Source organism: Rhincodon typus, chromosome 38, assembly GCF_021869965.1.
Source record: "Rhincodon typus isolate 14 chromosome 38, sRhiTyp1.1, whole genome shotgun sequence".
Lineage (NCBI taxonomy): Eukaryota > Metazoa > Chordata > Chondrichthyes > Orectolobiformes > Rhincodontidae > Rhincodon > Rhincodon typus.
Window position 1 is genome coordinate 4606189 of NC_063369.1, and position 13452 is coordinate 4619640.

Sequence of the window (13452 nt, forward strand, 5' to 3'; positions counted from 1 at the left end):
GACCGAATGAGACATCGAGGCTAAGATAAATTCACAGGTAAACCACTTAGCAGAAGCTCCAGAAGCAGCACTGTTTAATGAGATGGAGACAGGAAGATCCCTGCAGTCTTGATGACGCAGAATCGCATTAATAAATAAAATGGAAAGTAGCTGCACAAACTCACGCTGTGACAACAGATCGCCGGTAATTATCAGTTGCATGAAGAAAATAAGATTAGAGGAGGAAAGCGAGGGGATCTCTTGATACTGCGTCCTCCTTCTCAATGTGAAAACAATGTGAAATTATTGCATTCAGGAATAGATGTCAATCATAGTAATAATGAAATAATGAAAGGGATACTTGTAAATGCAAAACTCTCACACAGCAGGGAGGGGGCTTTATATTAATTCTTTGCAAATGAGTGGGAGATAAACCGTCTGGCGATATATTCAATATTTATTATTTAATAAAGATGCAGTTGTAATTTTCTTCACAGGAGTGTGAGGCCCCAGTTGTGGGTCAGGTGTCATTCTTAATGGGGAGGCAATGGTCAATGGTATTATCGCTACATTATTAATCCAGAAACTCAGCTAATGTTCTCAGCTAATGTTTTCTGATGAAGGGTCTAGGCCCGAAACGTCAGCCTCTCTGCTCCTATGATGCTGCTTGGCCTGCTGTGTTCATCCAGCCCTGCACCTTGTTGTCTCGGATTCTCCAGCATCTGCAGTTCCTACTATCTCTAATGTTCTCGATGATGGTTTTTGAATTCAGTAAAAATCTGGAATTAAGATTCTAATGATGATCATGAATCCATTGTCGATTTTCAGAAAACCCATCCGGTTCACTCATGTTCCTTAGGGCAGGAAATCTGCCATTCTTACCTGGTCTGGCCTATTTGTAACTCCAGACCCACAGCAATGTGATTAATTCTTAACAGAACTTTGGGTAATTAAGGAAGAGCAATAAATGATGGCCCAGCCAGAGATGTCCACATCCTTTGAGTGAATAAAATAAAAATCCACACATATGGGAAACTCTGTAACCTGTAGCTCAGTGCTTGAGCCTCTGGAATATGTCAGAGTAGGCAGTAGGGTGTTGCTTTAACTCAGTTGGCTGACAGCTGGTTTGTGATGCAAAGTTAAGCGAGCAGCATAGATTGAAATTGAGATTACTATGATAGACTGTCCTTCTCAACCTCTCCCCTTGCTTGAAGCGTGGTGACCCTCAGGTTATATCAACACCAGCCGGCTCTCTGTAATGAGAGGGAGCCAAATGGTCTGGTAGTACTATGGTGACTTTACCTTCCACCTTTACTGAGAGAATGACCATTAGACACAGGAGCAGAATTAGGCTATTCGGCCCATTGAATCTCCTCCGCCATTTGATCATGGTGGATGTGTTTCTCAACCCCATGCTCCTGCCTTCTTCTTGTAATCATTGATTGCCTTACTAATCAAGAACCTATCTATCTCTGTCTTAAATGCACTCAATGACTAGGCCTCCACAGCCCTCTAAGGCAGTGAGTTTCTTTGATCCAGCATCCTCTGGCTGGAGAATGCACAGAGCAACACTCAGCAGGTAACCTGAACACTATCCTGAATTTCTGGGGACAGACTGGCCACTAATATCCATTCTAAACCCACCAACTCCTGCAGTTACCTTGACTATACATCCTCACACCTTGCTTCCTGTAAAGACTCTATTACATTCTCAAAGTTCCTCAGTCTCCGTTGCATCTGTTCTGATGACGCCTACTTCGACAAGGGGGCTTCTGAAATATCCACCTTCTTCCTCCAGCGAGAATTCCCCAGCACTGTAGTTGACCTCAGTCAGATCCGACCCATCTCCTGCACTTCAGCCCGTACCCCCTTTCTTCCTTCCCACAACAGCGATAGGGGTCCCCTCATCCTCACCTACCATCCCACCAGCATCCACATCCAGAAGATCATTAGCCATCATTTCCACCACCTCCAGTGAGATGCACGCACCAGACACATATTCCCCTCCCTTCCCTTGTCCATCTTCTGCAGGGACCGTTTCCTCCAGGACACTGTGGTCCACTCTTCCTTCACTCCTCAAAATCCTGGAACTCCCTTTATTAAATTCATTTTGTGGGATGTGGGCATCGCTGGCTGGCCAGTATTTGTTGCCCATCCCTAGTTGCCTGTGAGAAGGGTGTTGACTCAGAATGTCATTAGGGAGGAAATTCCAGGATTTGGATCCAGTGACAGTGAAGGAACAGCAATATATTTCCAGGTCAGGATAGTGAGTGGCTTGGAGGGGAACTTGCAGGGTGTGGTGTTCCCATGTGTCTGCTGTCCTTGTCGTTCCAGATGGAAGTGGTTGTGGGTTTGGAAGGTGCTGTCTGAGGATCTTTGGTGAATTTCTGCAGAGTATCTTGTAGATACTAAACACTGCTGCTACTGAGCGTTGGCGGTGGAGGGAGTCGATGCTTGTGGATGTAGTGCCAATCAAGCGGCTGCTTCATCCTGGATGGTGTCAAGCTTCTTGAGTGTTGTTGGGCCTGCTCCCATCCAGGCAAGTGGGGAGTATTACATCACACTCCTGACTTGTGCCTTGTAGATGGTGGACAGGCTTTCAGGAGTCAGGCCTCCCTAATGAACTGTGGGCTTACCCACAGCAGGTGGACTGCAGTGGTTCAAGAAGGCAGCTCACTACCACCCTCTCAAGGGCAACTAGGAACGGGTAATAAATGCTGGCCCAGCCAGCGATGCTGATGTCCCACAAATTAATCAAGCATGTGTTTCATCTTCTGTTTTCATTAATAGCCTCCTAGATCAAGTCCGCTGATCAGATTCTCAATGTCTCCTTGGTATTTAATCAATCAGGTTCTGTGTGTCTTCCTCACTTCATATTGTGTAGAATTGTTGCCTTGTTGTATTTTACTCCACTTCAAAGCAATCAAAACAAAACTAGTTACAATCTCCATCTGGAGACCATTCACTATTCTAGGTTTGCAGCTCCCCCAGCATTGCAGGTGTGAATGGATGTGTCCATTCTCTGTCCAAAACTATTCACTAAGAATGAACTATCCTGCCATTCTAGCCACTCCCCACATCTCACTAAACACTCCCTTCCCTAGCTCCTCCCCACCTATCATTAACATTACACCTCCAATCGCTAGCCCCCCCTTCACTAGCCTGACCCTCGTCGTTTACTACCCCTCACTAACTCTCCCTTACCCCTCACTAACTCCTCACCAGCTCCTCTTCAACCCCTCGATAGCAGTTCCCTGCCACTCCTTTCTCGAGCGCCTCACTAACACATCCTCCAGTCCCCTCATTAGCCCCCAGTCTTCACTCACGGTTCCCTCACCCATCGATAGCACCACCCTCACCTTTCCTTAACTCCTACCCAATACCCCTCACGAACCACTCCCACACCCCTCGCTAGCCATTTACTCACTCCTCACTAACCCCTGCCCCAGTGCTTATTACTCCACTGCTTCTGTTACCCCTATTACCCCCAATGGGTGGAGACAAAGGTGCTGTAGAAATGCAAGTCTTACTGGGTTCTTTCAGCAATGTCCCCTCAGTGTTACCATGAGATTGATTTTCTTCCCTTTATTTGCTAAAGTGGTGGACACAGAAATCATGCACTACTCCTAGTCCCCCCCACTGCTCCAGATGCAGTAGCAGCAGATCCTCGAGAGGGTCCAGTCACTGGGCCCTGATGTACCTCTGCTGCTCCAGGGGCCGTGCTTCCAAACCTCTTGGGCCTTCCAGGAATAAGGACAAGACGGTCGACGTAGTGACGTACAAGGACCAGGTGTAACCCAAATCTCTGGAGGCCAAACAACGAAACTCTGCACTTTGGCAGGGGAAAGAGAAACAGAAAAACAGAGTTTAATTCTAAAAAGACAAGAGACAAGAAAATATTAGGGGGATTTGGTGTCCTTGTACATGAATCACTGAAAACTAACATCAGGTGCAGTGAGAATTGAGGAAGGCTAATGGTCTGTTAATTTTTATTGCAAAAGGTTTGGGGAATGATAATCCTGAAGACTTACTGCTGTTAGCTGAAGCTCTGGAGCAGACACATGGAGTACTGTGTACAGTATACTTCATCCAAGGAGGTTCACATGTGGAAGGCAACAGAGGTTTCACTCTATGGGTTTCTGAGATGATGGAACTAGCTCATACGGAGAGATTGAGTAAACTAGGCTTATATTCACCGGAGTGTAGAAGAATCATGGTAATCTGATTGAAACATAAACTTCTTAAGAAACACAAACACAGAAGATGCTGGAAAAGCTCAGCAGCTGTGTAGAAAAAATCAGAGTTAATGTTTCAGGTCCGATGACCCTTCCTCAGAAACTGGTGGTAGGTAGGCAAACGTTGGTTTATATGCAGAAGATAGGGCGGGGGTGGAGGTTGGGAGTAAACGATAGGTGGGGATGGAGCCCGAAGAGAGAGAAGAGCAGTCGGATAAACAAAGCAGTTGGTAACGATCTGTCTAGGAGGGTGAATAGCTGTTAATGGGGACTGTTAGTGAGTAACTAGGGAGTGGTTATGTGATAACAAGGCCTGGTGTGAGGGGTAGGGGGCTAGGACATGGGAGAGTTTAGGCGCTAATATTATTGAACCAGATTCGAGATGTATAGCAGGAGTTTTATTGAAGGTTTTAAAATGTCTGCTCCTTCAGGCTCACAGCACTCAGCCTCAGTCAAGTTTCTTTATCCAAGTGACTTCACAGGGGTTTAACTAATCATATACAGTGAATGGACACAGATAATCGAACACTGAGAAACTGAGCAATACTGAGATGAAGAGACATTTCCTCAGGTGAGGTTGGTAAGTCTCTGGAATTCTCCCTCTCAGACATATTTGTAGGTGCTCAGTCATTGAATATATTCAAGAGAGAGATTGATAGGTTTGTGAACATGAAGGGAATCAAGGGGTATGGAGAGAGGGCAGGCAAGAGGACTTGAGGGAGAAGATGAGCCATGATCTAAGTGTCCGGTCACTTATGTTCGGGATACAACCCATATTTTCCAAAACTTTCAACTCCCCACCTCCAACTCCTCATCTTCACTATGGACGTTCAGTCCCTGTATACCTGTATACCCCATGAGGGTGGCCTAAAAGCCCTCCCCGTTCCTCCTCTCTCCTGGGCCCACCCAGTCCCCCTCCACCAACATTCTCATTCACTTGGTGGAACTGATCCTTACTGTCAACAATTTTTCCTTTGATTTCTCCAGCTTCCTACAAACCAAAGGGGTGGCTATGGGCACCTCAATGGGCCTGAGCTCTGCCTGCCTCTTTGTAAGATTTGTGGAACAGTCCCTCTTTAACAACTTCAGCGGCACCATCCCCACCTCTTTCTCGGTGCTGCCTCTTGCTCCCACAATGTGCTTGAACAATTTTGCCAACACCTTCCACCTCAAGTTCACCTGGACCATTTCTGACACCTCCCTCCCCTTCCTGGGCCTCTCTGTCTCTGTCTCTGGCAAATGACTCACTACTGATATCCATTTCAAACCCACAGACTCCGACAATTACTTTGACTACACCTCCTCTCACCCACTCTCCTGCAAAAATGTTATCCCATACTCACAATTCCTCCATCTCCACTGCATCTGCTTCCAGGATGCGGTGTTCTACTCTAGGACTTCCCAGATATCCTCCTACTTTAGGTACCGTAATTTCCCCACCTCTGTTATTAAGGATTCCTTCGATCGCATCTCCCCCATTCTCCGCGATTCTGCCCTCAAATCCTCTCCCGACAACAACAATAAGAATAGAGTCCCCTTAGCCCTCCACATACCACCCCACCAAACTCTGAATACAATGCATCATCCTCCGACATTTCCGCCACCTACAATCAGACCCCACCACCAAAAAGATACTTCCCTCCCCACTCCTGTCCACTTTCTGTGACTCCCCCATCCATTCCACATCCCCACCAACACATCCACCACACTGGTTACCTTACCCTGCAACTGCAGGAGGTGCTACACCTGCCCCTTCACCTCCCCTCTCAACTTCATCCAAGGCCCCAAACAATCCCTCCAAATCTGACAGAGATTCACCTGCACTTCATCTAACCTCAACTACTGTATCTGTTGCTCCCGATGTGGTCTCCTCTGTATCGGGGAGACCAAACAGACTGTCGGACCGGTTCGCAGAGTTACCTGCACTCTGCACGCACCAATCAATCCAACCGTCCGGTTGCCATCCACTTTATCTCATCCTCGCACTCCCCTGGTGACATGTTCATACTTGGCTTACTGTCAGAGTGAGGCCAAACGTAAACTGGAGGAACAACACCTGGTATTTCACCTTGGGAGCTTACAGCCCAATGGCCTGAATATTGACTTCACCAGCTTCAAAATCTCTCCTTCCCCCACCTGTCCATCTTCCGACTCACCTATCTGCTCCACCCTTCCTGGTGACCAACCACAATAACCCCCTACCTGCATCTGCATCTCCATCTCAACTATCCCCTTCCCTCCACTCCCCCAATCTTGAAGAAGGTTCTGACCTGAAATATTGACTTTTCGTGCTCCTCAGATGCTGTCTGACTTGCTGTGCTTTTCCAGCTCCACCTTTTTGACACTATGATCTAAGTAGAACAGGTTCAAAGGGCTGAATGGCCTCCTCCTGTTTCTATTTCTCATGCTTTGGCACCTAAATGTCAAATCTGGGGTCACTCAGGTCTGGACATTGTTCCTCATGGGCTTAGAGATCTGGAATAAGTTATCAACATTCCAGCCAAGACATAAAAGGGAACGTGGAATTAAACTCCAATTGTGACCGTAAGGTTCCAGGGCACACAGTCCTCAAAACCAAGGCAGCAACAACAACTTGCATTGGTATGGCATCTTTAATGCAGGAGAAAGCACCGAGGCATTTTAATGTGAGTCGGTAAGCAATTAAAAAGAGACATTAAGTCTGGTAAATAGTACCTAAAGGTTAACTTTTAAGACCACGAGAGAAGTAGTGAGGGTTGGGTGTGGAGAATGAGGTTTGTAGGGTGGGGTATCGATTGCAGAGCTAGAAGGCGAGGCTGGAAAGGGGGTTGCAAGCATTTCTGGAGGCACAAGGAGTCATAGTGGAGAGACTGCTTAGTATCGGACTGTTGTCAGTTATGGAGACAGTGAAGGGCAGGGCCTCAGAGAGACTTGAGCACTTGGAGGAGATGCTGAGGAACTGGGGGTGGGTGTGACCGGCGGGGGGGTCAATCTGGGAGGCAAGGCACAGCAGTGATTGTGCAAGCGAGTCAGACTCTTCTGTAGTATATGACTTTGGATGTGGACCATCGAGTGAGCTGGAGTTTGCAGACGGTGGGGATACTGAGGCACCAACATGTTGAGGGTTGGAATGGGTAAATCTGAAGATGATCAAGTTCCAGATGAGACCTTCCAAATGGACCGAGCGGGTACAGTAAAGCATTGCCGGTCACCGAGAAGCCCAGGGACCAGAACCTAAACTCTGGTTCAAACAACAGACTTGATTTAAAGATCAGAACTTGGGAAATAGGAGCATGAGTAGGCCTGCTCTGTCATTCAGTAACATCAGTGGCTGGTACGACTGAGGCACAAACTCTACTTTTCTGCCTGTCCCCATAGGCCTCGACATCTAGGTAGATCTGAAGCTCAGGCTGGGAGCCCATCAGTCGCATTCCAGACAGCGAGTAAATAAGCAATGCTGTTAAATGCAGTTACATTTGACTTCCCCGATATTAAAACCATTTCTCATAGGCAGGATGTCATTTTGAAAGCTGTATAGCATGCAGAGAAACTCGAGAGAGATATCACTAAAGATGTTACACTTGGGTCAACAGAATATTAATACATATTCTCATGACTGACTTGAGAGATTTTCAATTAATACTTGAGGTCATTCTGCAACAGAGAGGGATAAATAAAAATGGAATGCACTGAAGTGGGTGGTTTAGCCGCACTTGCTGATGATTCATCCACTGTTTTCACTTCACGTGGGATTTTAGATTGGAGAATGGGTATTTTGTACTGATTGCAACAAGGTCAGCCAGGTGGACCTCATAGAATATCGGTTCCCTGACTGGGGCTGTTAATCTGGTCCAATCAGGGAGCCCTAGCTGACACACATGACCAGGAGTGTCAGGGTGTCGAGAGCTGGATCAGTGTCAAGGACTCTCAACATGTAAACAAAGGGAGACTTGGCCTCTGTGGAGTTATTTCAGTGGTGATGAGAGAAGGGCACGGTCCTGAAGAAATTCACTCGCAACAGTTGTCTTTGAATTGGAGTACGCATTTCTGGCATCATGCTGTTATTTGGGAAGCTTGAGTCGTTTGATCCTGCCATTGAAGACTGGGCCCAGTATACGAAAGAATGTTATTTTTCTTCTGGGCAAATGACATTGCACTAGATGAAAGGCAATGTGTAATTCTCCTACCAGCTCGTGGACATGCAGCTTTTTTTTGGTTATTAGGAGCCTAAGTTTCCCTGAGGCACCAGATACTAAAACCTTTCAAGAGTTGACAGATTTAGTTAAGGAATATTACAACACAAAGCCTCCTCTAATTCTGAGACACTATCAGTTTCATTTAGCAATTCGAGAACCAGGGGAATCCATGTTGGGATTTCTCACCAGGCTAAGACAACTCGCAAAGGTGTGTGACTTTGGTTTAACCCTTAATGAGATGCTGAGAGACTGTTTGGTATGTGGGATTAATGATGTAACTAGCCTCGCAGCTGAAGTCCAAGTGGACTTCAAACAGGCACTACAACTGGCATTATCATTAGAAAATGCAGCAAGTGGAGCATATGAGTTGCAGGGTATTCCGATGAAAGTGGACATACTCAGCAGTCTGACTGAAAGTGGAGAACACTATGTGAGTGAAAGCAATTGCATAGCCTCACAGTGTCAAGGACTCTCCACATGTAAATAAAAGGTGACTTGGTGACAGGATCAACATTGTGGGATTGGAGAAACACAGCAGGTCAGGCAGCATCAGAGGAGCAGGAAAGTTGACGTTGCGGGTTGGGTCCCTTCTTCAGAAACGTCAACTTTCCTGCTCCTCTGATGCTGCCCGGCCTGCTGTGTTCCTCCAGCTCCACACTACGTTGTCTCTGACTCCAACATCTGCAGTTCTTGCTATCCCATCTTGGTGACAGGATAGCGGCCTCTGTGGAGTTAGTTCACATTTGGAGAGAGTGGGGTGGACCCTCATGACAGGCTTAAGAACTATTGGATTTCTTTCTCATATCAGCCTTTTTGAATCTGCCCATCTTGAATCCGAACAAGAAAGCAGCCTACAAGTCATGTACCATCCCCCTACTCCTCTATGCTATGTACATTTTTACTGAAGTTCCTCTCACTTTTAGTTGCCTTGAACTTCTTCACTCCTGGGCACACCAGCTGACCATGAAATGTTGGCACAGCAGGATTACAGATGTTGTCCATGGGACATCCTCCTTGAGGTTTCCATCCCACAAAGCCATCAGCCTTTGACTCACCTGCTCGGCCAACTCTGAGCTCACATCCTCAATGCCAACGTCTCCCACAACCCCACGACGAATCTTTCCCCTCGAGATGAACAATAAGAATTTCTGTTCCACATGTCAGGGTTACCAACCCTCCATGCTGTCTGGGAATCCTCAGGGGTTGAAGATTCATTGCTGAGAGTGACACATGGGAGAGAGAGACGAAAAGAAAAACACAAGGGCCATTGACGACAATGTGGGACTGTTTTGGTCACAGCTCATCAAAATATCATGAACAGAGGGAATGGACTGTTTGGCTTGGTCAGGAATCATTCAGAATGAGGTGTTGCTCATCTCCAGTCTGTGTGTGTGGGGGGGGGCGATGCTAGTGCAGACACCTCGGGTGAATTGAGTTGGCCATCCACAATGAGAGCGGAAGCTTCCTACTGTCGTCATCTTAGCTCAGCTGTCCCACCAGAGGCAAACCAACCCCCACACCCCTTCCAGACCACCCAGCCGCAGTTCCCCACTTCTCACCACCCCCCCGCCACATTTCACATGTACCACATCCCTCCCCCACCATACATTCCCCACCAACCTGATGATCCCACACATGTCAGCCTAGTATCCATCCCCAGGAAGTATCAGGCCAGACATGTAGCCCCTTTCTATTTGAATGAGCTCCAGGATTTTAAACGCCTGAGTGTATAAATGATTGGATGAAGAGTTAATGGTTCAAGTCGGTATATATGTTAAACTAGGTCAAAAAAGAGGTCACTCTCATGCCAGGTTAATTTTGCGTGGCCGTGGTGATTTCTGACAATATTGATTGTTAACAGTGAACCCTCCGTCCCTTCTGTTTTGGTTTTTTTCAAAAGGAAAGATTATGGTGGGGTCACCATAACGTTAAGCATCTTTTTTTAATTTCTTGGATGGGTGTATTTTTATTTTCACAGCCAGATGCTCTTCCTCCTGTTAACCTTCCCTATTCATCAAGGCTGGGGAACAGCACCGACCCAACAGGATTGCCTTTGCTGCACTGCTGTCCCTGATCTTCCTTCGTCAATGAATCCCAGAGTGGGGCTTGAACCTTGGGCCTTACCAGTTACAGATGCAGGGAAGCTCCCACTCAGCTAGCCCTTCAGCAGCACCTTCCAAACCCATGACCACTTCCATCCAGAAGGACAAGGGTAGCAGACAGATGGGAACACCATCCCTTGCAAGTACCCCTCCAAGTCACTCACCATCCTGACTTGCAAAGATATCGCTGTAACTTCAGTGTCATATCCTGGCACTCCCTCCCTAACAGCATTTTGGGTGTCCTCACGCCTCAGCGGTTCAAGAAGGTGCCTCACTACTACTTTGTGAGAGGCATCTAGGAATAGCCATTAATTGCTGGCCAAGCTAGCAGCATCCATATCCTGGGAATGGATAAAATTAAACTGTGCTGCCCTGACTGCTAACAGTAAACGAGGCAGGTGAAAGATCTTGACAATAATGCAGGCGAACAGTGATATAATAATTGGAGCTACAACAGGTCACACAGACAACTTTCCTCAGTGACGGTGACCTTGTTAAGAAAGAGGAATGACACTCCTCAAATATTGCCTCTCGCTTGGCTAAGGAAGCACACAGACCTCATTACCCCAAGTCTGACAACAGTTGTTACACTATCTCATGGCGGAAATGCACACGTTTGACGTTGACACTGCACTGTCTGTTGAAAGGGGAAGGGGCTAACAAGCTCATCAGTGTACGGTGAAGTGGTACTGTTACTGTTCTAATCCTCCAGAAGCCCAAGTTTATACGCTAGGGACATGGGTTCAAATCACACAATGGCATTTTGCTGGGATTTAAATAGGAAATCCTGTATTGAAAGCCAATCACAACAATGGTAACTATAAACCTATTAGCAATTGCTACTAATGCTGCTTCGGGAAGGAAATCTGATATCCTCACCGGGTCTGACCTATATATGACTTTTGACCCACAGCAATGTGGTTAACTTTGCACATCATAGAATCTCTATGGTGGAGAAAGAGGCCATTCAGTCCATTGAGTCTGCACTGACCCTCTAAACAGCATCCAACCCAGATCCACCCTATCCCCATAACTCAGCTTTTACCATGGCTAATTCACCTAGCCTGCACACTATGGGGCAATCTAGCATGGTCAACCTACCTAACCTGCACATCTTTGGATTGTATGAGGAAACTGGAGCACCCGGAGGAAATCCACACAGACACGGGGAGAATGTAGCAAACTCAACACAGACAGTCGCCTGAGAATGGAATTGAACCCGGGTCTCTGAGAAAACAGTGCTAACCACTGAACCACCATGCCACCCATTTGATTCAGAAATGACCTAGCAAGCCATTTGATTGTAAGAAACTACTATGACGCATAGACTGCAGCAGTTTGAGAAGGCAGCTCACCACCACCTTCTCAAGGGCAATAAATGCTGGACCTATCAGTAACACCCATATTGTGTGAATTTGTTTTTTTTTTAATGTAGTTTTTAGGTTTCTTGTCTCTTGCTGGAGCTAGCAACACTATTTGCTAGATGCTGAGTCAGAGAGCAAGGAGACATGTACGAGTATTCTGTCAATTGTATTGAGGGCATGGTGGAGCTGTGCTGATGATGGTGGACCTATAGGTACCAAGAGGAACTTCACCACAGCAAGGTGTGAGAGAATCTGTTAAATTGTCATCAGAAATGTCGACTAGCTCACTATTGCCCCTTCACTGGGCTCACTGTTGCACTTCATAGAAACTGCTATTTCTATCCAATCAGATCAATGATACAGTGGTGTCAATAGCCAACTGGTGGATCACAAGCTTTTCGTTGACTGAAAGAGATGACGACAGCCAACTGTTTAAAGAGTCTGTTTCTAAAGGCCATCACTGTTCTTGTGGTACAGGGGTACTATCCCTACCTCTGGGCTGGGAGTTCCAGTTTCAAGTCCCATCTGTTCCAGAAGCCTGTCATAAATTATCTACAGGGTTTTCTACAAACCACAGCAGGGAGGTTTCTTAGCAAAATACTGTAAGTGGAGAATAGAAGCATAAAGCAAATGATGTGAATAAAGTGAAAGCTAAGGCTATGGGCCAATTGCAGGAAACGTAGATTAGAATACTTAGGTGGCTTATATTGGACACAAAGGGCCGAAGACCTCACTGCTGTAGACCTCGATGACTCTCTGACTAAATAGCAGTGCAATTTGGATGCCTGGTTGATGAGAGATTTACATTTAATCATCTCCATCCTGGCTGGAATGAATTAATCATTATCTGTAACACTCCACATTTAAGTCAAGGATGAGACCGTTTTCTTTTGGGGGTGTTGCAAGTCTTTGGGACTGTCTTCCTCTAAAGGTAGTGGAAGCAGAGTTAAAGCAGAAGTGGATAGATTCTTAATTAGTGCTGGGGGTGGGGGAAATTAGCAGGAGGTATGTGGGAATTTGGACTTGAAGATACAATCAGATTAGCTGTGCTCATAGCCCATACATGGAGTATCAATCTGGTTCACCAATGTGAAGCTGGACTTCACACATAGGTCAAAATTGGTTAAGAATGGCAGATCGCCTTCACTAACAGACACTGGTGCACCAAACAAGACTGACTGAACCATTCAGTTGTACGAGCAATTGTTATCAGAGTCTCAAAGGGCCACCACAATCTATTGAGAAGAACAAGGGTTTGACAGTCAATGCAGCATCAGTGAAAATGAGGCAGGAAAGAAGTAGCTTGCATTGCGCAAGTGTATCAAGTTTCTTTTTGGAGTCAGTTCCCCAATAGCAGCAATTGTTGACTTTCCTCCTCTCACCTACTGTTCCTCACCTACAACTAATTGCTCTGACCATTCACAGATGGGCATCATTGGAAAGGCCGGAATTTGTTGCCCATCCCTAATTGCCCTTGGACTGAGTGGCTTGTGAGGCCATTTCAGAGGGCAGTTTAGAATCACTGCTGTGGGTCTGGAGTCACATGTAGGCCATACCAGGTAAGAATGGCAGATTTTCTTCCCTGAACGACATAAGT

At 46.4% G+C, this 13452-nt stretch overlaps 1 protein-coding gene across 1 annotated transcript in view; it reads right to left on the reverse strand.

The window, feature by feature from the left end:
* Positions 1 to 3590: 3590 nt before the first annotated feature.
* olfm2a (olfactomedin 2a) overlaps positions 3591 to 13452 on the reverse strand; it is a 132626-nt gene continuing 122764 nt past the window's right edge. The window contains exon 7 of the mRNA XM_048618112.1: positions 3591 to 3806. Coding sequence (XP_048474069.1) covers positions 3661 to 3806 — 146 coding nt within the window. The 3' untranslated portion in view covers positions 3591 to 3660. The remainder of the gene's footprint in view (positions 3807 to 13452) is intronic.